The sequence below is a fragment of the Oncorhynchus masou genome, chromosome 30 (assembly GCF_036934945.1).
Source record: "Oncorhynchus masou masou isolate Uvic2021 chromosome 30, UVic_Omas_1.1, whole genome shotgun sequence".
Taxonomy (NCBI): Eukaryota; Metazoa; Chordata; class Actinopteri; order Salmoniformes; family Salmonidae; genus Oncorhynchus; species Oncorhynchus masou.
Window position 1 is genome coordinate 1,654,849 of NC_088241.1, and position 24,849 is coordinate 1,679,697.

General features: G+C 49.6%; 2 protein-coding genes across 2 annotated transcripts in view; both read left to right on the top strand.

Annotated features, from left to right (window-relative positions):
- The window catches only part of LOC135521770 (neuronal acetylcholine receptor subunit beta-2-like), a 32,177-nt gene extending 13,625 nt beyond the window's left edge, over positions 1-18,552 (top strand). The window contains exons 2-6 of the mRNA XM_064947489.1: positions 2,189-2,334; positions 2,456-2,500; positions 6,653-6,762; positions 8,584-9,691; positions 17,775-18,552. Of these exons, the coding sequence (XP_064803561.1) occupies positions 2,189-2,334; positions 2,456-2,500; positions 6,653-6,762; positions 8,584-9,691; positions 17,775-17,927 (1,562 nt within the window). The 3' untranslated portion in view covers positions 17,928-18,552. The remainder of the gene's footprint in view (positions 1-2,188; positions 2,335-2,455; positions 2,501-6,652; positions 6,763-8,583; positions 9,692-17,774) is intronic.
- Positions 18,553-20,233: 1,681 nt separating this feature from the next.
- LOC135522993 (basic proline-rich protein-like) lies at positions 20,234-24,658 on the top strand. Its single transcript, XM_064949729.1, has 3 exons — positions 20,234-20,285; positions 22,512-23,640; positions 23,944-24,658. Exons 1-3 carry the CDS (start codon positions 20,234-20,236, stop codon positions 24,656-24,658), a joined length of 1,896 nt encoding a protein of 631 aa, XP_064805801.1.
- Positions 24,659-24,849: the final 191 nt, after the last annotated feature.

The window sequence follows — 24,849 nt, forward strand, 5'->3', positions numbered from 1 at the left end:
GTCTCATCTTTATCTAGTCTCATCTAGTCTCATCCTGATTTAGTCTCAGGGTAAGGTCATCATTTCGTACCTCTACCTCCCTTCCCGTCTTACCGAGGTCTAATGTGGGAGTCAGTCTGAAATATTCATGGTGTCACATTAACTTTGCAATATTTGCAATGGAAAACAGGCTGGATACAACCTGAACTACCAGCAACATTACAACTATTCTGCCTTGGCCTGACTATGACACAGTGGCCGGGGGAGATGGAGGGAGGGAGGGAAAGGAAAGGAAAGGTGAAGAGAGAGAAGGAGAGGGAGAAAGAGGGAGAGAGAGAAGGAGAAAGACAGAGATAATGGTGGTCATTTATTCAGATGCTCACTGTGAATATATAGTGAGGGATGTCATTAAAGCCTAGCAGCAGGTGCTGACAGGGAGTATTCAACTGTAGTGTACTATGTGTATGTGTGCTTTTATCCTAGGTGTGTGTGTGCATAGTGACGAGTGTAGTCAAGGGCATTCAAGGAGTGTGTGTGTCTGTAGTGCATGTCTGAGATCAAGAGCTGAGCCCACAGTGCTTTGTTCAGTAGCAATGTGTATTATTCATGTGGCACACACACGCACGAACGCACGCACACACACACGCACACACACACACACACACACACACACACACACACACACACACACACACACACACACACACACACACACACACACACACACACACACACAATCCTCAGCCTCAAGCTCTACCCCATCACCCCTAAAAAACAAATCACAAATCACAAAATAAACACATACACACAAGCACGTCTTTACCCCCCTTTCACACACTCACATCCACACACAACAACAAACAGACAAATATCTACACACAGGCTGACAGCATTTGCATTGATGACAGTGATGGGAACGAAGGAAGAGACAATATCAGGCTGTCAGAGAGAAAAAGCGATGTAGATAAAAACGGAGAGAGGGATGGGGGAGTTTACAGCTTATGATTACAGTCTTCATTGATCCAACCACTGAGGCCGTCATTCATGTTCACTGAACACAGAAAGCCACAGAGAGCAGGGGGAAGAGGGGGAGAGAGAGAACATGGGGAGATGGAGCAGGGGAAAGAGGGGGAGAGAGAGAAAGTTGGGGAAAGAGGGGGAGAGAGAAAGTAGAGGAAAGAGGGGGAGAAAGAGAACATGGGGAGATGGAGCAGGGGAAAGAGGGGGAGAGAGAGAACATGGGGAGATGGAGCAGGGGAAAGAGGTGGAGAGGGAGAGAAAGTAGGGGAAAGAGGGGGAAAGAGAGAAAGTAGGGGAGAGAGGGGAGAGGGAGAGAACGTAGGGGAAAGAGGGGGAGGGAGAGAAAGTAGGGGAGAGAGAGAAAGTAGGGGAAAGAGGGGGAGAGAGAGAAAGTAGGGGAGAGGGGGGGGAGAAAGTAGGGGAAAGAGGGGGAGAGAGAGAAAGTAGGGGAAAAAGGGGGGAGAAAGTAGGGGAAAGAGGGGGGGGAGAAAGAGAGAGGGGAAGGGGAGAGAGACAGGAAGGGGGGTGAGAGGGAGAAAGAAAGAGGGGAAGGGGAGAAAGAGGGAGAAAGCGAGACGGGAAGGGAATAGAGAGGGAGAGAGAGAGAGGGTAAGGGGAGCGAGAGGGACGGAGAGAGAAAGAGATCAAGGGAAGGGGAGAGAGAGAGTTGTTGTGGTGTGTCTCCTGCAGCAGTATTTATCCTCCACTTTGTGTGGTATTGTGACAGCTCTGCCAAAACCAAGTCACTCCAGTGATATGACAACAACCTGAGAGGGTGTGGGAGTGGGGTGATGACGGGGGAAGAGAAAGAGTCGGAGGAAAAGTGACATGGAGGAGGAGAGAAATAGACAGTAGAGGAGAGAATTATAGAGGGATAGAGGGAGAGAGGGAGAGAGGGAGAGAGGGAGAGACAGTAAGACTGCTTGACTCATTGATATGATGTCAGCTCCTGAGCCAGGGAGAGACTAGAGCTGTGCTGACATGTTCCAGCAGGCAGAGAGGAATACCGTCATGCCTCATAGACTCCCAGCTTTATACTGAACACAATGTTATCGAGCAGACTAACATACAGCTTCATCACAAGGCCTCCCCATTAAACAGTTTCAGCTATATCCTTTGTTCTTGTTGTTATTACCATAGAAAGCGTTTGATGGACATGTCTGTGAACCAATTATTTATTTCTTTACAGGCAGCCTGGGGGCGGATACTGAAGAGCGGCTGGTGGAGCACCTGCTAAACCCGGCCCACTATAACAAACTGATCCGCCCAGCGACCAATGGTTCTGAGCTGGTGACAGTTCAGCTGATGGTGTCACTGGCCCAGCTCATCAGTGTGGTGAGTATGTGTCTGTGTGTGTGGGGTGGCCCATGCTCTGTCTCTAACCCACCCACCTCAGAACATAATAATGTCTCTAACCCACCCCAATAATGTTACTGTGTTCCTCTTTCTATTGCAGCACGAGAGAGAGCAGGTTATGACCACCAACGTATGGCTCACACAGGTCAGTTACACTCTGTCTTCACCTTTCTCTCCTTATCTCTCTGTCTTCACCTCTCTCTCCTTATCTCTCTGTCTTCACCTCTCTCTCCTTATCTCTCTGTCTTCACCTCTCTCTCCTTATCCCTCTGTCTTCACCTCTCTCTCCGTACCCCTCTGTCTTCACCTCCTCTCTCCTTATCTCTCTGTCTTTACCTCTCTCCCTTATCCCTCTGTCTTCACCTCTCTCTCCTTATCCCTCTGTCTTCACCTCCTCTCTCCGTATTCCTCTGTCTTCACCTTTCTCTCCTTATCTGTCTGTCTTTACCTCTCTCCCTTATCCCTCTGTCTTCACCTCTCTCTCCTTATCCCTCTGTCTTCACCTCCTCTCTCCGTATTCCTCTGTCTTCACCTTTCTCTCCTTATCTGTCTGTCTTCACCTTTCTCCCCTTATCCCTCTGTCTTCACCTTTCTCTCCGAATTCATCTGTCTTCGCCTCTCTCTCCTTATCCCTCTGTCTTCACCTTCACCTCCTCTCTCCGAATCCATCTGTCTTCACCTCTGTCTCCTTATCGCTCTGTCTTCACCTCTATCTCCTTATCCCTCTGTCTTCACCTTCAAACTTTATTTAACTAGGTAAGTTAGTTAAGAACAAATTGTTATTTACAATGACAGCCTAACCCGACCAAACCCGAACCCGGACGACGCTGGGCCAGTTGTGCCCAGCACTGTCCCTATGGGACTCTCAATCACGGCCGGTTGTGATACAGCCTGGAAACAAACCACGGTCTGTAGTGACGCCGCTAGCACTGAGATGCATTGCCGTAGACCACTGCGCCACTCGGGAGCATCACATTGCAGTATGCGGCAGAGAGAGACACAGTTCTGTATTGTTGTTGTGAGAGACTAATCCTGGCATGCTCCTGAGTTCTGACCCTGTTCTACACAGCTGGTGTGTCTGCAGCTGGGGCCTGCAACGAAACACACTGCCCAGTGGACAGGTTCACACACACATGCACACGCACAGCTGTAAATGCACTAATGTGTATAAATCAGTTATGAACAGTTATGGAAACCTGTTTGTGTGTGTCTGTGTGTGTGTACACATGTGCATGTGTGAAGGTGATTGATGGTCTCTAATTGAATAGAGAATGAGCATACGTGTTTTATGAGGCCCTTGGTCGTAGCCAAGAGGAGATGCCAAGGACACCAGTCCTGTAACGGTTTTCTTCCGTTGAAGGAGAGGACCAAAGCGCATCGTGGTTAGTGTTAAACATCTTTGATATAGATGATAACCGAGAACACTACAAAAATACAAAACAACAAATGTGAAAACCGAAACAGTCCTGTGTGGTGAAACAAACACAGACATGGAAACAATCACCCACAAAACATCAGTGAAACCCAGGCTACCTAAGTATGATTCTCAATCAGAGACAACTAACGACACCTGCCTCTAATTGAGAACCATACTCGGCCGAACACGGAAAAACAACCTAGACAAACAAAACATAGAATGCCCACCCAACTCACGTCCTGACCAACTAAAACAAACAATTAACACAATAAATGGGGTCAGACTGTGACAAGTCCTGAGCCACGAGAGCCACTGCTATCACTTTCGTCCACCATTCTGGCTCTGATAATACCACAACACATCACTGTTTCACAGAGCCACCATTTTCAAGTCATATAGCATCTGGCATCATGGCTACTATGGCTCTACATGGCATACAGTGGGGCAAAAAAGTATTTAGTCAGCCACCAATTGTACAAGTTCTCCCACTTAAAAAGATGAGAGAGGCCTGTAATTTTCATCATAGGTACACTTCTGCTATGACAGACAAAATGAGAAAACAAATCCAGAAAATCACATTGTAGGATTTTTAATGAATTTATTTGCAAATTATGGTGGAAAATAAGTATTTGGTATAACAATACTTTGTTATATACCCTTTGTTGGCAATGACAGAGGTCAAACGTTTTCTGTAAGTCTTCACAAGGTTTTCACACACTGTTGCTGGTATTTTGGCCTATTCCTCCATGCAGATCTCCTCCAGAGCAGTGATGTTTTGGGGCTGTTGCTGGGCAACACGGACTTTCAACTCCCTCCAAACATTTTCTATGGGGTTGAGATCTGGAGACTGGCTAGGCCATTCCAGGACCTTGAAATGCTTCTTACGAAGCCACTCATTCGTTGCCCGGGCTGTGTGTTTGGGATCATTGTCATGCTGAAAGACCCAGCCACATTTCATCTTCAATGCCCTTGCTGATGGAATGAGGTTTTCACTCAAAATCTCACGATACATGGCCCCATTCATTCTTTCCTTTACACGGATCAGTCGCCCTGGTCCCTTTGCAGAAAAACAGCCCCAAAGCATGATGTTTCCACCCCCATGCTTCACAGTAGGTATGGTGTTCTTTGGATGCAACTCAGCATTCTTTGTCCTCCAAACACGACGAGTTGAGTTTTTACCAAAAAGTTATATTTTGGTTTCATCTGACCATATGACATTCTCCCAATCTTCTTCTGGATCAACCAAATGCTCTCTAGCAAACTTCAGACGGGCCTGGACATGTACTGGCTTAAGAAGGGGGAAACATCTGGCACTGCAGGATTTGAGTCCCTGGCGGCGTAGTGTGTTACTGATGGTAGGCTTTGTTACTTTGGTCCCAGCACTCTGGGAGATCTTGCGTGGAGCCCCAGATCGAGGGAGATTATCAGTGGTCTTGTATGTCTTCCATTTCCTAATAATTGCTCCCACAGTTGATTTCTTCAAACCAAGCTGCTTACCTATTGCAGATTCAGTCTTCCCAGCCTGGTGCAGGTCTACAATTTTGTTTCTGGTGTCCTTTGACAGCTCTTTGGTCTTGGCCATAGTGGAGTTTGGAGTGTGACTGTTTGAGGTTGTGGACAGGTGTCTTTTATACTTATAACAAGTTCAAACAGGTGCCATTAATACAGGTAACGAGTGGAGGACAGAGGAGCCTCTTAAAGAAGAAGTTACAGGTCTGTGAGAGCCAGAAATCTTGCTTGTTTGTATGTGACCAAATACTTATTTTCCACCATAATCTGCAAATAAATTCATTAAAAATCCTACAATGTGATTTTCTGGATTTTTTTTCTCATTTTGTCTGTCATAGTTGAAGTGTACCTATGATGAAAATTACAAGCCTCTCTCATCTTTTTAAGTGGGAGAACTTGCACAATTGGTGGCTGACTAAATACTTTTTTGCCCCACTGTATGCTGTAGCAATAACAGTTACAGAGCCCCTATTGTAAATGGTTATTAAGGTTCTACTACAGCCCTAACAGCCATAGAGCCACTGCTATCTGGACCATTATGGCTCATAATACATCACAGTTACAGGGCTACCACCATCAAGGTCACTAAGAGCATGAGCATGTCACTAAGAGCACGTCAGTGACTGACCCACACACCTTCAATTATGTGTGTCTGGGAGGCAAACTCGCACACACAAATGCACAGACATACACACACACACACACACATACATACATACATACATACATACATACATACATACATACATACATACATACATACGCACACGCACACTGTCACACACGCGATCCGGATACCTCCTTGGCAGGCGGCCATTTCAGTCAGGATGATTAGATTTGTGGTTGAGTGAGTGTTTTTAACTGACTTACTATAGGGTCATGGTAGACATTAGTCCTTCTGTCTTACATCTCTAATTAATGGAGCTGAGTTATCACACTGTTCCTGGACAGGACAGTAAAGGTCTCTATAGGAACATATTTACATGAAGATCATTATGGAAAGTAAAGATGCTTTTCGCTGAATGTTATTTCAAAGGTGAAGCTCATAGCAGCTGTTTGTGGGTCTCACACTCTTCTATGACTTTTGATTGGTCACTAATTCTCATCTGTGATTGGTTACTAACAATCTTCTCAGCTATGTGATTGGTCACTGACTCTCCTCTCTACTTTATGATTGGTTACTAACAATCTTCTCAGCTGAGTGATTGGCCACTAACTCTCCTCTCTGCTCTGTGATTGGTTACTAACAATCTTCTCAGATGTGTGATTGGTCACTAACTCTCCTCTCTGCTGTATGATTGGTTAGTAACAATCTTCTCAGCTGAGTGATTGGTCATTAACTCTGTTCTCTGGTCTGTGATTGGTGTCCAGGAATGGCAGGACTACCGTCTGACTTGGGTCCCTGAGGAGTTTGATGGCATGGAGAAGGTCAGACTGCCTTCCAAACACATCTGGCTGCCCGACGTTGTGCTGTATAACAAGTGAGTTACACACACACACACACACACACACACACACACACACACACACACACACACACACACACACACACACACACACACACACACACACACACACACACACACACACACACACACAGTACAGCATTGTTTCTCAACTCCAGTCTTCTAGTCCCTATCTTATCGTAGTCTTTTAGACCAGTGTAAGTTATCTTATCGGAGTGTCTTAACCCTGTGTAAGCTATCTTATCAGTGAAAGTGAACTGTCTGGCCTCAATCTCCTCTTTCTCTAATGCCGTCTGACACTGATTAACCAACCGGCGGGGGCTAAACGGATCAATATCTTGATCTTCTTCCATTGCTCTCCTTCTTTGTTCCCTACCTGAGGCATTTGACCCCTACCTGAGGCATTTGACCTGTTTTCTACCTGAGGCATTTGACCCGTTCTCTACCCGAGGGATTTGACCTGTTCTCTACCTGAGTGATTTGACCTGTTCTCTACCCGATGGATTTGACCTGTTCCCTACCTGAGGGATTTGACCTGTTCTCTACCCGATGGATTTGACCTGTTCTCTACCTGAGGGATTTGACCCGTTCTCTACCCGAGGGATTTGACCTGTTCTCTACCTGAGTGATTTGACCTGTTCTCTACCCGAGGGATTTGACCTGTTCCCTACCTGAGGGATTTGACCTGTTCCCTACCCGAAGGATTTGACCTGTTCCCTACCCGAGGGATTTGACCTGTTCCCTACCCGAGGAATTTGACCTGTTCTCTACCCGAGGGATTTGACCTGTTCCCTACCTGAGTTCTCTTGAGTTGTCCTAGCTGTGTCCAGGTTAAGGAAGGATGATCTTCACCTGAGCAGTGACCAGCATGTTTATATAAGGAGTCGTGTGTTACTTTGCAGTCCTGATACGCATCACACCCTCATCTGTCTGACCTTCTCCATCTTTCTGGAGTCAGAATGTGTGTGTGTAACGGGTTTCTTCCATCTCCTCCTGTGACGAAGAGATGGAATAAGGATCGGACCAAAATGCAGCGTGGTTCGTTAGATACATCTTTAATGATGAAGAACACGAACAATACAAAACAACAAACGTCGAAAACTGAAACAGCCCTGACTGGTGCAACAAACACAGAGACAGGAACAATCACCCAGAAACACACAGTGAAACCCAGGCTACCTAAATATGGTTCCCAATCAGAGACAAGGATAATCACCTGACTCTGATTGAGAACCGCCTCAGGCAGCCATAGACTAATCTATACACCCCACACAACCCCAAGACGAAACACACTACAAACAAACCCATGTCACACCCTGGCCTGACCCAATAAATGAAGATAACATAATAAATATAGACCAGGGCGTGACAGTGTGTGTGTGTGTGTGTGTGTGTGTGTGTGTGTGTGTGTGTGTGTGTGTGTGTGTGTGTGTGTGTGTGTGTGTGTGTGTGTGTGTGTGTGTGTGTGTGTGTGTGTGTGTGTGTGAGAGAGATATCTTCTGTGGTCATCTTACCTGGCTGTCTGTAACAGTAGAGTCTTACCTGTCCTGCCCCTGTCACCCAGTCCTGTCTGTGTGAGATGTGGCTGAGGCTGTGTGATAAAGGATCTGTAGTGAGACTGGAGGAAATCTAATGAGACACACAGAGAGCTGAAGTTACATTTACACCCATTTATAGGAGAAACCATCTCGCTCTTTTCTGCTCATTTTAATCTGTATGTATTACTAATTTGTTTTTAAAGATGTGATCGATTTAAAAGGCATGCATTTTATATACTGTATTTTAATATCTAAAATCCTTCCAACGTTCTCTCTCTTTCCACCCCTCCTTCCTTAGTGCTGACGGAATGTACGAGGTCTCCTTCTACTCCAACGCAGTGGTCTCCCATGACGGCAGTATCTTCTGGCTGCCTCCAGCCATCTACAAGTCAGCCTGTAAGATCGAGGTCAAACACTTCCCCTTCGACCAGCAGAACTGCACCATGAGGTTCCGCTCCTGGACCTACGACCGCACAGAGATCGACCTGATCCTGAGGTCCGACGTGGCCAGCATGGACGACTTCACACCCAGCGGAGAGTGGGACATCATCGCCCTGCCGGGGCGCCGCAACGAGAACCCTGCCGACCCCACCTACGTAGACATCACTTATGACTTCATCATCCGCAGGAAACCTCTGTTCTACACCATCAACCTCATCATCCCCTGTGTCCTCATCACCTCTCTGGCTATCTTAGTGTTCTATCTGCCCTCTGACTGTGGAGAGAAGATGACCCTGTGTATCTCTGTCCTGCTGGCCCTCACTGTGTTCCTCCTGCTGATCTCTAAGATCGTCCCCCCCACCTCCCTGGACGTTCCTCTGGTCGGGAAGTACCTGATGTTCACCATGGTCCTGGTGACCTTCTCTATTGTCACCAGTGTGTGTGTTCTCAACGTGCACCACCGCTCACCCACCACACACACCATGCCCCCCTGGGTCAAGCTGGTGTTCCTCAACAAATTGCCTGCGCTGCTCTTCATGCGCCAGCCCCAGAACAGCTGCGAGCGTCAGAAGCTGCGCCAGCGACGGAGGGGCCAGGAGTACAGGGAGGGGGGCAGGGATGGGGGCTCCGCTGGGGGGCTGATGGTGGGCCTGGGGCTGGGGGGCGGAGGGGGTGGCACGGATAACAACGACCCCTGTACGTGTTACGTGAACCGAGCGTCGGTGAAACAGTTTGTAGGAGAGCTGGGGGGGGGGACGGGGGGAGGGGGGTCGATGGAGGGGCTGAACGGGCTGAGGGAAGACAGGGAGGGGGGGCAGGGGAACCGGCCCAGGGGGAAACAGGTAGGAGGGGGCCCAGCCCTGACCCAGGCCGTGCTAGGACAAGCCTGCCCTGGGTTGGAGGAGGCTGTCGACGGGGTCCGCTTCATCGCCAACCACATGAAGACTGAAGACGATGACCAGAGTGTGAGTAACGTAGAAATACATCATTTATTCACCATTCACTACAACTATATATCACATTATATATTTGACCCTGTCTTGACCCTGTTCTGCCATACACATCATAGAATGTTACTTACACTCGGTCTAGAAGGCCATATATCTACACTTATTCACAGCAGATAGGCCTGTTTCGAGACGGTATTGTTTTGAACATTCGTTTTAGGACTGATGCCGAGCACTCTACTCAATGCATTGTCAATAAGCGCTGATGAAGATTTCATGCAAAGTGCATTATAGTGGCTTGGAAATACAATGACATTCAAAAGGAGGCAAATAATTATTAGGAAAACCTTTCGTCATCATTTTGATGTTGCCAGGTTGACTTTAAATGCAGTATAATGTTAGCTAGCTAGCTAAGATTGAGGGGAGGCCACCGGATTTTACCTAGCTTATGTTAGCATTGCTAGCTAATGACTTTGCTAGCTAATGACTTTGCTAGCTAATGACTTCGCTAGCTCATGACTTTGCTAACTAATGACTTTGCTAGCTCATGACTTTGCTAGCTCATGGCTTTGCTAGCTAATGACTTTGCTAGCTCATGACTTGGCTAGCTCATGACTTTGCTAGCTCATAACTTTGCTAGCTAATGACTTCATTGCCGTCTGTTTGAAGTACATTTGATGACATGATAATGATGTCAAAGTTGTTTCCTACTAAATATTTGCCCACTTTAGCGATATAATCATATTTCTAGTCCACTATAGTGTAATTTAGACTAAACAGTCAATTGCCTCTGTTCAGAATGACTGGTCTTATCACGACTTTTGGGCACCACTATGGTGGAGGGCGGCTTGAGAACGTTCATAACAATGGCATGATGCGACCGAGTGACGGGGGTGCAACCTATGAATAGCTACCACCTACTGCTACATTCTAGGGAGAATAACTATGGGTGAATGGTTATGAATTCATGGGCTACACTTGTTCTGCTCTGAATATTTAACACAGTTTTAATCTTAGCTACTGTATGATATCAGCATTGTGAGTGAATAAAACAGGGCTCTCCCAACGTAGGAGTAGAGGAGTAGAAAGAGAGGAGGATGAACGACAGGGGGAAGGATTTTTCCTTCAATGGGCAGGGATGCTTAAAGACATGGAAAGGGAGGAAAGAACATTCTCCTGGAATGAGAGACCCTGACATAGTGAATTAACAGTCCTTGTAATTCTGTCCATCAGCGCGACTCATCATCTCCATGGTTACCGTCCGTCTCCATGGTGACCACTTTTAAGACCCACCTGATCCTTCTTTCACTTCAGGTCCTCCCTCCTGTCCTCTTCAAGTCATCATCACCCCTCCCCCCTCTCTCCTTCTCTATCCCCGTCCCTGCAGTACTCATCCATCCCTTATTCCCCTACACCCGGTCTCTCTTTTTCTCTCCCCTCTCCTCTCTTCTCCTCCTCCCTCTCCTTCCCTGCAGTACTCATCCATCCCTTATTCCCCTACACCCGGTCTCTCTTTTTCTCTCCCCTCTCCTCTCCTTTCTTCTCCTCCTCCCTCTCCTTCCCTGCAGTACTCATCCATCCCTTATTCCCCTACACCCGGTCTCTTTCTCTCCCCTCTCCTCTCTTCTCCTCCTCCCTCTCCTTCCCTGCAGTACTCATCCATCCCTTATTCCCCTACACCCGGTCTCCTTTTCTCTCCCCTCTCCTCTCTTCTCCTCCTCCCTCTCCTTCCCTGCAGTACTCATCCATCCCTTATTCCCCTACACCCGGTCTCTTTTTCTCTCCCCTCTCCTCTCCTTTCTTCTCCTCCTCCCTCTCCTTCCCTGCAGTACTCATCCATCCCTTATTCCCCTACACCCGGTCTCTTTCTCTCCCCTCTCCTCTCTTCTCCTCCTCCCTCTCCTTCCCTGCAGTACTCATCCATCCCTTATTCCCCTACACCCGGTCTCCTTTTCTCTCCCCTCTCCTCTCTTCTCCTCCTCCCTCTCCTTCCCTGCAGTACTCATCCATCCCTTATTCCCCTACACCCGGTCTCCTTTTCTCTCCCCTCTCCTCTCTTCTCCTCCTCCCTCTCCTTCCCTGCAGTACTCATCCATCCCTTATTCCCCTACACCCGGTCTCTCTTTTTCTCTCCCCTCTCCTCTCCTTTCTTCTCCTCCTCCCTCTCCTTCCCTGCAGTACTCATCCATCCCTTATTCCCCTACACCCGGTCTCTTTCTCTCCCCTCTCCTCTCTTCTCCTCCTCCCTCTCTTTCCCTGCAGTACTCATCCATCCCTTATTCCCCTACACCCGGTCTCCTTTTCTCTCCCCTCTCCTCTCTTCTCCTCCTCCCTCTCCTTCCCTGCAGTACTCATCCATCCCTTATTCCCCTACACCCGGTCTCTTTTTCTCTCCCCTCACCTCTCTTCTCCTCCTCACCCTCTTTCAGTGTCAAACCTCATCAGAGCTCTGTGGTGGAATCCAGTCTCCACTCACATGAACCTTTCAACCCCGCCTCTCACCCCCCTTTAATAGGTGAGGGGAGGGAAGGAGCGAGAAAGTGAGAGAGACAAGTGACAGAGGAAGAGGAGAAAAGAGAGCTGTGTTTTCCTTCATCGTCTACAGGGCCTTCAGAAAGTATTCACGCCTTGACTTCTTCCACATGTTGTTGTGTTGCAGCCTACATTTCAAATGGATTGAATTGAGATGTTGTGTTGTCACTGGCTTACACACAATACCCCATAATGTCAAAGTGGAATTATGTTTGACTAATTCATTAAAAATGAAAAGCTGAAATGTCTTGAGTCAATAAGTATTCAACATCTTTGTTATGGCAAGCCTAAACAAGTTCAGGAGTTAACATTTGCTTAACAAGTCACATAATAAGTTGCATGGACTCACTCTGTGTGCAATAATAGTTATTTTTGAATGACTACCTCATCTCTGTACCCCACACATACAATCATCTGTAAATTCCGTCAGTCGAGTAGTGAATTTAAAACAGATTCAAACACAAACACCAGGGAGATTTCCAAATACATCACAAAGAAGGGTAGATGGGTAAAAATAATTTCCCTTTGAACATGGTAAAGTTATTGTAACGGCGTTCTTCGTTTGTCGAAAGAGTGTCGGACCGAAATGCAACGTGGTGGTTACTCATGTCTTTAATGAAAGAAATGACGATACATGAAATAACTTATAAATACAAAAAAAAAAAAACGGAACGTGAAAAAACCTATACAGCCTGTCTGGTGAACACTAACACAGAGACAGGAACAGTCACCCATGAAATACACAGTGAAACCCAGGCTACCTAAATACGGTTCCCCATCAGAGACAACAAGAATCACCTGACTCTGATTGAGAACCGCCTCAGGCAGCCAAGCCTAAACTAGACACACCCCTAATCATCCACAATCCCAATGCCTACAAAAACCCCAATACGACAACACAATAAACCCATGTCACACCCTGGCCTGAACAAATAAATAACGAAAACACAAAATACAATGACCAAGGCATGACAGAACCCCCTCCCCCTAAGGTGCGGACTCCCGGACGCACCTCAAAACCATAGGGAGGGTGCGGGTGGGTGTCTGTCCATTGTGGCGGTTCCGGCTCGGGACGTGGACCCCACTCCATTAATGTCATAGTTCCTCCCCTACGCGTCCAGGGATAATCCACCCTCGCCGCTGACCATGGCCTAGTAGTCCTCACCCAGAACCCCACTGGACTGAGGGGCAGCTCGGGACAGAGGGGCAGCTCGGGACAGAAGGGCAGCTTGGGACAGAGGGGCAGCTCGGGACAGAAGGGCAGCTCGGGACAGAGGGGCAGCTCGGGACAGAGGGGCAGCTTGGGACAGAGGGGCAGCTTGGGACAGAGGAAGCCCAGCACTGAGAGGAAGCCCAGCACTGAGAGGAAGCCCAGCACTGAGAGGAAGCCCAGCACTGAGAGGAAGCCCAGCCAGGCAGTTGAATCCGGCAGATCCTGGCTGGCTGGCAGTTCTGGCAGATCCTGGCTGACTGGCGGATCTGGAAGAGTCTGGTTGACTAGCGGATCTGGAAGAGTCTGGTTGACTAGCAGATCTGGAAGAGTCTGGTTGACTAGCAGATCTGGAAGAGTCTAGTTGACTAGCAGATCTGGAAGAGTCTGGTTGACTAGCAGATCTGGAATAGTCTGGTTGACTAGCAGATCTGGAAGAGTCTGGCTGACTGGCAGATCTGGAAGAGTCTGGCTGACTGGCAGATCTGGAAGAGTCTGGTTGACTAGCAGATCTGGAAGAGTCTGGTTGACTGGCAGATCTGGAAGAGTTTGGTTGACTGGCAGATCTGGAAGAGTCTGGCTGACTGGCAGATCTGGAAGAGTCTGGCTGACTGGCAGATCTGGAAGAGTCTGGTTGACTGGCAGATCTGGAAGAGTCTGGTTGACTGGCAGATCTGGAAGAGTCTGGCTGACTGGCAGATCTGGAAGAGTCTGGTTGACTGGCAGATCTGGAAGAGTCTGGTTGACTGGCAGATCTGGAAGAGTCTGGTTGACTGGCAGATCTGGACGAGTCTGGCTGACTGGCAGATCTGGAAGAATCTGGCTGACTGGCAGATCTGGAAGAGTCTGGCTGACTGGTAGATCTGGAAGAGTCTGGCTGACTGGCGGATCCTGGCAGACTGACGGCTCTGGCTGCTTCATGCTGACTGATGGCTCTGGCTGCTCCATGCAGATTGACAGCTCTGGCGGCTTCTTGCAGACTAACAGCTCTGGCAGCTCCTTGCAGACTGGCAGCTCCTTGCAGACTGGCAGCTCCTTGCAGACTGGCAGCTCCATGCAGACTGGCAAGTCCATGCAGACTGGCAGCTCCATGCAGACTGGCAGCTCCATGCAGACTGGCAGCTCTGGCTGCTCCAAGCAGACTGACAGCTCTGGCTGCTCCATGCAGACTGGCAGCTCTGGCTGCTCCATGCAGACTGACAGCTCTGGCTGCTCCATGCAGACTGACAGCTCTGGCTGCTCCATGCAGACTGACAGCTCTGGCTTCTCCATGCAGACTGACAGCTCTGGCTGCTCCATGCAGACTCGCAGCTCTGGCTGCTCCATGCAGACTGACAGCTCTGGCTGCTCCATGCAGACTGGCAGCTCTGGCTGCTCCATGCAGACTGGCAGCTCTGGCTGCGCTAAACGGGCAGGAGACTCCGGCAACGCTGTCAAGGCGGAAGGCTCTGGCAGCGCTAAACAGGCGGGAGACTCCGGTAGCGCAGGAGAGGAGGAAGGCTCCAACAGCGCTGAACAGGCGGGAGGCTCCGGCAGCGCAGGAGAGGCGAGGCGCACTGTAGGCCTGATGCGTGGTGCTGGCACTGATGGTACTGGGCCGAGGACACGCACAGGAAGCCTGGTGCGGGGAGCTGCCACCGGAGGGCTGGTGTGTGGAGGTGGCACAGGATGGGCTAGACCGTGAAGGCGTACTGGAGATGAGAGCAGTGTTGGCACAGGACGTGTAAGGCTAGAGATGTGCACAGGAGGCCTGATGCGTGAGGCTGGCACCAACTTCACCAGCCGACTAACACGCACCTCAGGACGAGTATGGAGCGCTGACCCAGGTGCCATCAAATCCCTGATACGTTCCGTGGGGCGAATTCCATGCAAAAAGCACCAACACAGCAACTCCCTCATTTCTCTCTCCTCCAATTTCCCCATTAACTCCTTCACAGTCTCTGCTTCGCTCACCTCCAACACCGGTTCTGGTCTCCTCCTTGGCTCCTCACGATAAACAGGGAGAGTTGGCTCAGGTCTGTCTCCTGACTCAGCCACTCTCCCTCTGAGCCCCCCCCCCAATAATTTTTGGGGCTGACTCACGGGCTTTCCTCTGCGCCGTCGTGATTGCCTCTCCAACTCCATTCTCCTATAGCCCTCTTCGCACTGCTCCAGCGAATCCCAGGCGGGCTCCGGCACTCTCTCTGGGTCGACCGCCCACCTGTCTATTTCCTCCCACGTCTTATACTCCATGCTTCTGCTGTCCATAACGACCTCCCTTCGCTGCTCCTGCTGTCGCTGCCTGTAACCACGCCACTCGGTCCGTGTGTGGTGGGTGATTCTGTAACGGCGTTCTTCGTTTGTCGAAAGAGAGTCGGACCGAAATGCAGCGTGGTGGTTACTCATGTCTTTAATGAAAGAAATGACGATACATGAAATAACTTATAAATACAAAAAACAACAAACGGAACGTGAAAAAACCTATACAGCCTGTCTGGTGAACACTAACACAGAGACAGGAACAATCACCCACGAAATACACAGTGAAACCCAGGCTACCTAAATACGGTTCCCAATCAGAGACAACAAGAATCACCTGACTCTGATTGAGAACCGCCTCAGGCAGCCAAGCATAAACTAGACACACCCCTAATCAACCATGGCGGCAGGGTAGCCTAGTGGTTAGAGCGTTGGACTAGTAACCGGAAGGTTGCAAGTTCAAACCCCCGAGCTGACAAGGTAAAAATCTGTCGTTCTGCCCCTGAACAGGCAGTTAACCCACTCTTCCTAGGCCGTCATTGAAAATAAGAATTTGTTCTTAACTGACTTGCTGGTTAAATAAAGATAAAATAAAACAATCCCAATGCCTACAAAAACCCCAATACGACAACACAATAAACCCATGTCACACCCTGGCCTGAACAAATAAATAACCAAAATACAATGACCAAGGCGTGACAGTTATTAATTACACTTTGGATGGTGTATCAATACACCCAGTCACTACAAAGATACAAGTGTCCTTCCTAACTCTGGTTGCCGGAGAGGAAGGAAACCTCTCAGGGATTTTACCATAAAGCCAATGGTGACTTTAAAACAGTTATAGAGTTTAATGGCTGTGATAGGAGAAAACTGAGGATGGATCAACAACATTTTAGTTTCTCCACAATACTAACCTAGATAACAGTGAAAAGAAGGAAGCCTGTACAGAATACACATATTCCAAAACATGCATCCTTTTTGCAAAAGGCACTAAAGTAACACTTTTTTTGTCCTGAATACAAAGCGTTGTGTTTGGGGCTAATCCGACATAACACATCAATGAGTACCACTCTTCATATTTTCAAGCATGGTGGTGGCTGCATCATGTTATGGGTATGCTTGTCATCGGCAAGGACTAGGGAGTTTTTTAGGATAAAAATAAATGGAATAGAGCTAAGCACAGGCAAAATCCTAGAGGTAAACCTGGTTCAGTCTGCTTTCCAACAGACACTGGGAGACAAATTCACCTTTCAGCAGGACAATAACCTAAAACCCAAGGTCAAAAATTCTATGGCAAGACTTGAAAATGACCAACAACCAACTTGACAGAGCTTGAATATTTTTTTAAAGAATAATAGGCATATGTTGTACAATCCAAGTGTGCAAAGCTCTTAGAGACTTATACAGAAAGACTCACAGCTGTAATCGCTGCCAAAGGTGATTCTAACATGTACTGTATTGAGTCAGGGGGATGAATACTGTAATGAAACAGCAGGGGGCAGGTCTCGAACCCTCGACCTTCTAGCCCGAAGTCCAGCGCGCTGTCGACTGTGCCCCAAAAGCATGCTCAAGCAGCAGAGTCGATATCCGTGCTTATAAACCCAGGGTCGTTACACTACTCCCTCCTTTCAAAGAGCACATCCTCGCGCTAGCTTGTGACTCTACATCTTATAGGAATTTGCTCACTGGTCAAGCACACGCACTGTCTTGGATGCAAGGTCTGATCACTTCTGACACCAATGTAATGAAACACAGCAGAGGGCAGGCCTCGAACCCTCGACCTTCTAGCCCGAAGTCCAGCGCGCTGTTGACTGTGCCCCAAAAGCATGCTCACGCAGCAGAGTAGATATCCGCGCTCATAAACCCAGGGTCATTACACTACTTTTGTAAACAAGATACTGTATATTAGTGTTTTCATTTTCATAGATTTTTTACAAATGTTAGAATTGTTCTTCCACTTTGACATTAGAGTATTTTCTGTAGATCGTTCACAAAAAATGACAATTAAATCCATTTGAATCCTATCTTGTAACACAACAATAAGTGGAAAAAGTCAAAGGTGTGAATACTTTTAGTAAGACCTGTACTTATGTAAACCTCTGCCTACACCCTCTTCAGGTGAGCGAGGACTGGAAGTATGTTGCCATGGTGATCGACCGTCTCTTCCTGTGGATCTTTATAATTGTGTGTGTGTCCGGAACGGTCGGGATGTTCCTCCAGCCACTGTTCCAGAACTACACTGCCAAGACTATCACCAACACCAATGGCTGACCAACCAGGTGCCCAGCAGCATCGATGGACACCGCCCCGACCCAATCAGCACAGCAGGGCAGGGGCAGGAGGGAGGGACCTGCCCAGCAGGGGAAGTGGGTTTTATTAAGTCTGTGGAACTAAATTGGACAGGAGCCACACCTGTTAACCTTTATAGCCTTTCTACTGAACTGTTCTGAACTGAAGAACTAAACTTAACACCAACATCATATTAAAGATCTTTTTTTCCCAGAGGAGGGATAAATGGATAGACAAATCTTCCCTTTTTCCCAGAGGAAGGTGGAGTTATACCTCTCCTCTCTCCCTCTGAGTGACAAGCGGCAGAAGCCAATCAGGGAGAGAGGACAATCTCTACATTTTTTGACATCCTGTAGAACGCTACGCCAGCCAATCAATGCTGTTCATTCCAAGCTGACTGTGCAAGCTTACTGAGAGTATATTGTCGCACCTTAACTGGTACAGAACTTAATGCTTCAGTAACAGAACCTCGATTGGAAACTGTCAGAAAAATGTAAAGGCAATTGTTTTTCCAAGCCACTTCTGTTAAGCCAACTGATAGTACAGTACAGTATATTTTACCATAGCAGTGTACCACAGTATAGCTTTGAATATAATGTTATTGCGATTTCTCTGTGTCTGTTTCTGAGAGAAAGGTAGGGTGGTTTGTTGTATGATTCTCTACGCTTTTAAACAAGAATGTGATATTACCTGTACTACACAGCCTGTGACGTGCACACTAACACTATATGAGTAGAAGAGACAGATCGTGAAGGAGAGAGATGAAAGAGAGAGAGGGATATTGACAGAGAGTTAGATGGAATGAGATGAAGTAGTTATAGTGAATCCCAAACCGCCCCCTCGCCAATACCAACTCCCTCCGTTGTCACGTGTTGCTGACGAAGCTCCGAGGGTGACTTCCAGAGAGTGGCGATGGGATCAATAAACCCACTGGGACCAGTCTCTGAATCAGACATAAACACATGATGTGGTATATAATTAGACACGCCTCTCCAGTCTCTGAATCAGACATAAACACATGACGTGGTATATAATTAGACACGCCTCTCCAGTCTCTGAATCAGACATAAACACATGACGTGGTATATAATTAGACACGCCTCTCCAGTCTCTGAATCAGACATAAACACATGACGTGGTATATAATTAGACACGCCTCTCCAGTCTCTGAATCAGACATAAACACATGACGTGGTATATAATTAGACACGCCTCTCCAGTCTCTGAATCAGACATAAACACATGACGTGGTATATAATTAGACACGCCTCTCCAGTCTCTGAATCAGACATAAACACATGACGTGGTATATAATTAGACACGCCTCTCCAGTCTCTGAATCAGACATAAACACATGACGTGGTATATAATTAGACACGCCTCTCCAGTCTCTGAATCAGACATAAACACATGACGTGGTATATAATTAGACACGCCTCTCCAGTCTCTGAATCAGACATAAACACATGACGTGGTATATAATTAGACACGCCTCTCCAGTCTCTGAATCAGACATAAACACATGACGTGGTATATAATTAGACACGCCTCTCCAGTCTCTGAATCAGACATAAACACATGACGTAGTATATAATCTGACACGCCTCTCCAGTCTCTGAATCAGACATAAACACATGACGTGGTATATAATTAGACACGCCTCTCCAGTCTCTGAATCAGACATAAACACATGACGTGGTATATAATTAGACACGCCTCTCCAGTCTCTGAATCAGACATAAACACATGACGTGGTATATAATTAGACACGCCTCTCCAGTCTCTGAATCAGACATAAACACATGACGTGGTATATAATTAGACACGCCTCTCCAGTCTCTGAATCAGACATAAACACATGACGTGGTATATAATTAGACACGCCTCTCCAGTCTCTGAATCAGACATAAACACATGACGTGGTATATAATTAGACACGCCTCTCCAGTCTCTGAATCAGACATAAACACATGACGTGGTATATAATTAGACACGCCTCTCCAGTCTCTGAATCAGACATAAACACATGACGTGGTATATAATTAGACACGCCTCTCCAGTCTCTGAATCAGACATAAACACATGACGTGGTATATAATTAGACACGCCTCTCCATTTTTTACAATTCAATTGTGCTTAACTTCAGACATATAGCAGTGAGTGTCAGGATAGTACTGCGCTCTGAAGCCTGCATCCGTGCTGGCTAGGTCGAAGTGGCTCTAGGAGGATCTAATTAGCCCCTACACCCCCATAATTTTCACTCCCTCAGCTTTAGTACACTTGTGCAAATGGCCGAGGCTCGTGTGAACGCGCAAGTGGAGTGCCGAGAGGACAGGCGAAGTGGGTGATTTGGGATTCAACCCTAGAGGAAGATAAAGGTGTAGGATGTCTGCATATACAGCTCTATTTATATAATAGCAGCTTGTGCCATCGGGTACAGTTGCAAGGGGATGAGTCTAGATTCAGTAAATATCTGGGAAACTGAGATTGGTTTGAGCCAAGATGAAGTAAATTCCCTCCTTTTACAGTTGAGCCATGATTGCACAAAATTGGGTGGTCGAATATTGAACTGACAGATGATATGTATTGTTGGAATAAGGATGTTTTCTCATGAAACATAAGCTATTGTGTGTTATGAATGTTTGCACAAATGTTAATTTCTGTCATCACTGTGATTCTCATTATCAGAGTAAGACAGTGTCTCACTCTGTCCTCTCTTCCTTTCCTCCCTCTCTCCTCCCCCCTTCCCCCTTCTGTCCTCCCCTCCTTCTCTCTCTCTCTTCTCCTCCTTCCTCCTCATGTCCTCCCCTCCTTCCCCCTCGTGCCCTCTTACTCCTTCCCCCTCTCTCCTCTCCTCCTTCCTCCTCCTGTCCTCTCCTCCTTCCGCCTCCTGCCCTCTCCTCCTTCCCCCTCTCTTCTCTCCTCATTCCCCCTCCTGTCCTCTACTCCTTCCCCCTCTCTCCTCTCCTCCTTCCTCCTCATGTCCTCCCCTCCTTCCCCCTCCTGCCCTCTCGTCCTTCCCCCTCTCTCCTGTCCTCCTTCCTCCTCCTGTCCTCTCCTTCTTCCCCCTCTCTCCTCTCCTCCTTCCCCCTCCTGTCCTCTCCGCCTGTCCTTCTCTCCTTCCCCTTCACTCCTCTCCTCCTTCTCCTTCTCTCCTCTCTTCCTTCCCCCACCTGTCCTCCCTCATTCCCCCTCTCTCCTATCCTCCTTCCCCCTCTTGTCCTTCCCTCCTTCCCCCTCTCTCCTCTCCTCCTTCCTCCTCATGTCCTCCCCTCCTTCCCCCTCCTGCCCTCTCCTCCTTCCCCCTCTCTCCTCTCCTCCTTCCCCTACCTGTCCTCCCTCCTTCTCCCTCCTGTCCTCCCTCTCTCAGATTGTGTTGGGCTCTGTAGCTGACTCTCTCCTCTCCTCCTTCCGCCTCCTGTCCTCCCTCTCTCAAATTGTGTTGTGCTCTGTAGCTGACTCTCTCCTCTCCTCCTTCCGCCTCCTGTCCTCCCTCTCTCAGATTGTGTTGTGCTCTGTAGCTGACTCTCTCATCTCCTCCTTCCGCCTCCTGTCCTCCCTCTCTCAGATTGTGTTGTGCTCTGTAGCTGACTCTCTCCTCTCCTCCTTCCGCCTCCTGTCCTCCCTCTCTCAGATTGTGTTGTGCTCTGTAGCTGACTCTCTCCTCTCCTCCTTTCGCCTCCTGTCCTCCCTCTCAGATTGTGTTATGCTCTGTAGCTGACTTTCTCCTCTCCTCCTTCCGCCTCCTGTCCTCCCTCTCTCAGATTGTGTTGTGCTCTGTAGCTGACTCTCTCCTCTCCTCCTTCCCCCTCTCTCCTCTCCTCATTCCACCTCCTGTCCTCCCTCTCTCAGATTGTGTTGTGCTCTGTAGCTGACTCTCTCCCCTCCTCCTTCCCCCTCCTGTCCTCCCTCTCTCAGATTGTGTTGTGATCTGTAGCTGACTCTCCCCAGTGTGTAACGGTGTGTAATGCTGTATTATTATTATTGTCAGAACACACGCCACCTATAGTTATTACAGTAATGGGCCAGGTTCAATTACTTAATTTTCGATGTGTGTGTACTCATTTCCCACTGCATTATCATAACTGTCCAACGCAATGTGCCAGCGAGTTACTTCCCTTGCTGTCTCACCTCTTCCCTCATTCTCACTCTCCCTGGACATCTGTAGTATAGACATTGATTGAAATTAGGGTAATAACCAGCCCACCTACACACTGAAGCACCACCTTCCTTCCCTCACTCCTGCTCTCTCAGCCCCCTCCTTTCTTTCTACACTTTTTCTATCTCCTCCCCTCTTCTCTGTCCATCTCTGAACGACAGATTCCTCATGTTATGTTCACTCTGTCAATCTCTCTCCATCCCCCTGTTCCTCCTCCCTCTGAATCTGGCTATAACATGTCCTGGTGGGGTGGGATTTGGACACGCACCACACACACGCACGCACACACACACGCACACACGCACACGCGCACACCAGCCAGCCAGCAAAATATACCTCCAGCTGAGTGTTAACTGCCATCATGAGTGATCCCCTTCCATGACCTTGCGTCACTCTGTGGGACACAGGCTTTTCACAGTGGGGTAGTCCAGGGTATTCCCAGGTGAACCCTAGGACATCCCCAGGAGAGGCCCAGGACATCCCCAGGAGAACCCCAGGACATCCCCAGGCAAGGCCCAGGACATCACCAGGAGAGGCCCAGGACATCCCCAGGCAAGGCCCAGGACATCCCCAGGCAAGGCCCAGGACATCACCAGGAGAGGCCCAGGACATCCCCAGGCAAGGCCCAGGACATCACCAGGAGAGGCCCAGGACATCCCCAGGAGAACCCCAGGACATCCCCAGGAGAACCCCAGGACATCCCCAGGCAAGGCCCAGGAGAACCCCAGGAGAGGCCCAGGATAACCCCAGGACATCCACAGGAGAGGCCCAGGAGAGGCCCAGGACATCCCCAGGAGAGGCCCAGGACATCCCCAGGAGAGGCCCAGGACATCCCCAGGAGAGGCCCAGGACATCCCCAGGAGAGGCCCAGGACATCCCCAGGAGAGGCCCAGGACATCCCCAGGAGAGGCCCAGGACATCCCCAGGAGAGGCCCAGGATATCCCCAGGAGAGGCCCAGGACATCCCCAGGAGAGGCCCATGACATCCCCAGGACATCCCCAGGAGAGGCCCATGACATCCCCAGGAGAGGCCCAGGATAACCCCAGGACATCCACAGGAGAGGCCCAGGAGAACCCCAGAACAACACCAGGACATCCCCAGGAGAACCCTAGGACATCCCCAGGAGAGGGCCAGGATAACCCCAGAACAACACCAGGACATCCACAGGAGAGGCCCAGGAGAACCCCAGAACAACACCAGGACATCCCCAGGAGAGGCCCAGGACATCCCCAGGAGAGGCCCAGGACATCCCCAGGAGAGGCCCAGGACATCCCCAGGAGAGGCCCAGGACATCCCCAGGAGAGGCCCAGGATATCCCCAGGAGAGGCCCAGGACATCCCCAGGAGAGGCCCAGGACATCCCCAGGAGAGGCCCAGGACATCCCCAGGAGAGGCCCAGGATATCCCCAGGAGAGGCCCAGGACATCCCCAGGAGAGGCCCATGACATCCCCAGGACATCCCCAGGAGAGGCCCATGACATCCCCACGAGAGGGCCTGGATATCCCCAGGAGAGGCCCAGGATATCCCCAGGAGAGGCCCAGGACATCCCCAGGAGAGGCCCAGGACATCCCCAGGAGAGGCCCATGACATCCCCAGGACATCCCCAGGAGAGGCCCATGACATCCCCACGAGAGGGCCAGGATAACCCCAGGACATCCCCAGAAGAACCCTAGGACATCCCCAGGCAAGACCCAGGACATCCCCACGAGAGGCCCAGGAGAGGCCCATGACATCCCCACGAGAGGGCCAGGATAACCCCAGAACAACACCAGGACATCCCCAGGAGAGGCCCAGGAGAACCCCAGAACAACACCAGAATAACCCCAGGACATCCCCAGGAGAGGCCCAGGACATCCCCAGGAGAGGGCCAGGATAACCCCAGAACAACACCAGGACATCCCCAGGAGAGGCCCAGGAGAACCCCAGAACAACACCAGGACATCCCCAGGAGAGGCCCAGGACATCCCCAGGAGAGGCCCAGGACATCCCCAGGAGAGGCCCAGGACATCCCCAGGAGAGGCCCATGACATCCCCAGGACATCCCCAGGAGAGGCCCATGACATCCCCAGGAGAGGCCCAGGATATCCCCAGGAGAGGCCCAGGACATCCCCAGGAGAGGCCCATGACATCCCCAGGACATCCCCAGGAGAGGCCCATGACATCCCCAGGAGAGGCCCAGGATATCCCCAGGAGAGGCCCAGGACATCCCCAGGAGAGGCCCATGACATCCCCAGGACATCCCCAGGAGAGGCCCATGACATCCCCAGGAGAGGCCCAGGACATCCCCAGGAGAGGCCCAGGACATCCCCAGGAGAGGCCCATGACATCCCCAGGACATCCCCAGGAGAGGCCCATGACATCCCCACGAGAGGGCCAGGACAACCCCAGGAGAGGCCCAGGATATCCCCAGGAGAGGCCCAGGACATCCCCAGGAGAGGCCCAGGACATCCCCAGGAGAGGCCCATGACATCCCCAGGACATCCCCAGGAGAGGCCCATGACATCCCCACGAGAGGGCCAGGATAACCCCAGGACATCCCCAGAAGAACCCTAGGACATCCCCACGAGAGGCCCAGGAGAGGCCCATGACATCCCCACGAGAGGGCCAGGAGAACCCCAGAACAACACCAGAATAACCCCAGGACATCCCCAGGAGAGGCCCAGGACATCCCCAGGAAAGGACCAGGAGTGTGTAAAGCCTATCAGAGAGCTGTGAAATCCTGTGGAGTGGAGTGGAGTCCTCTC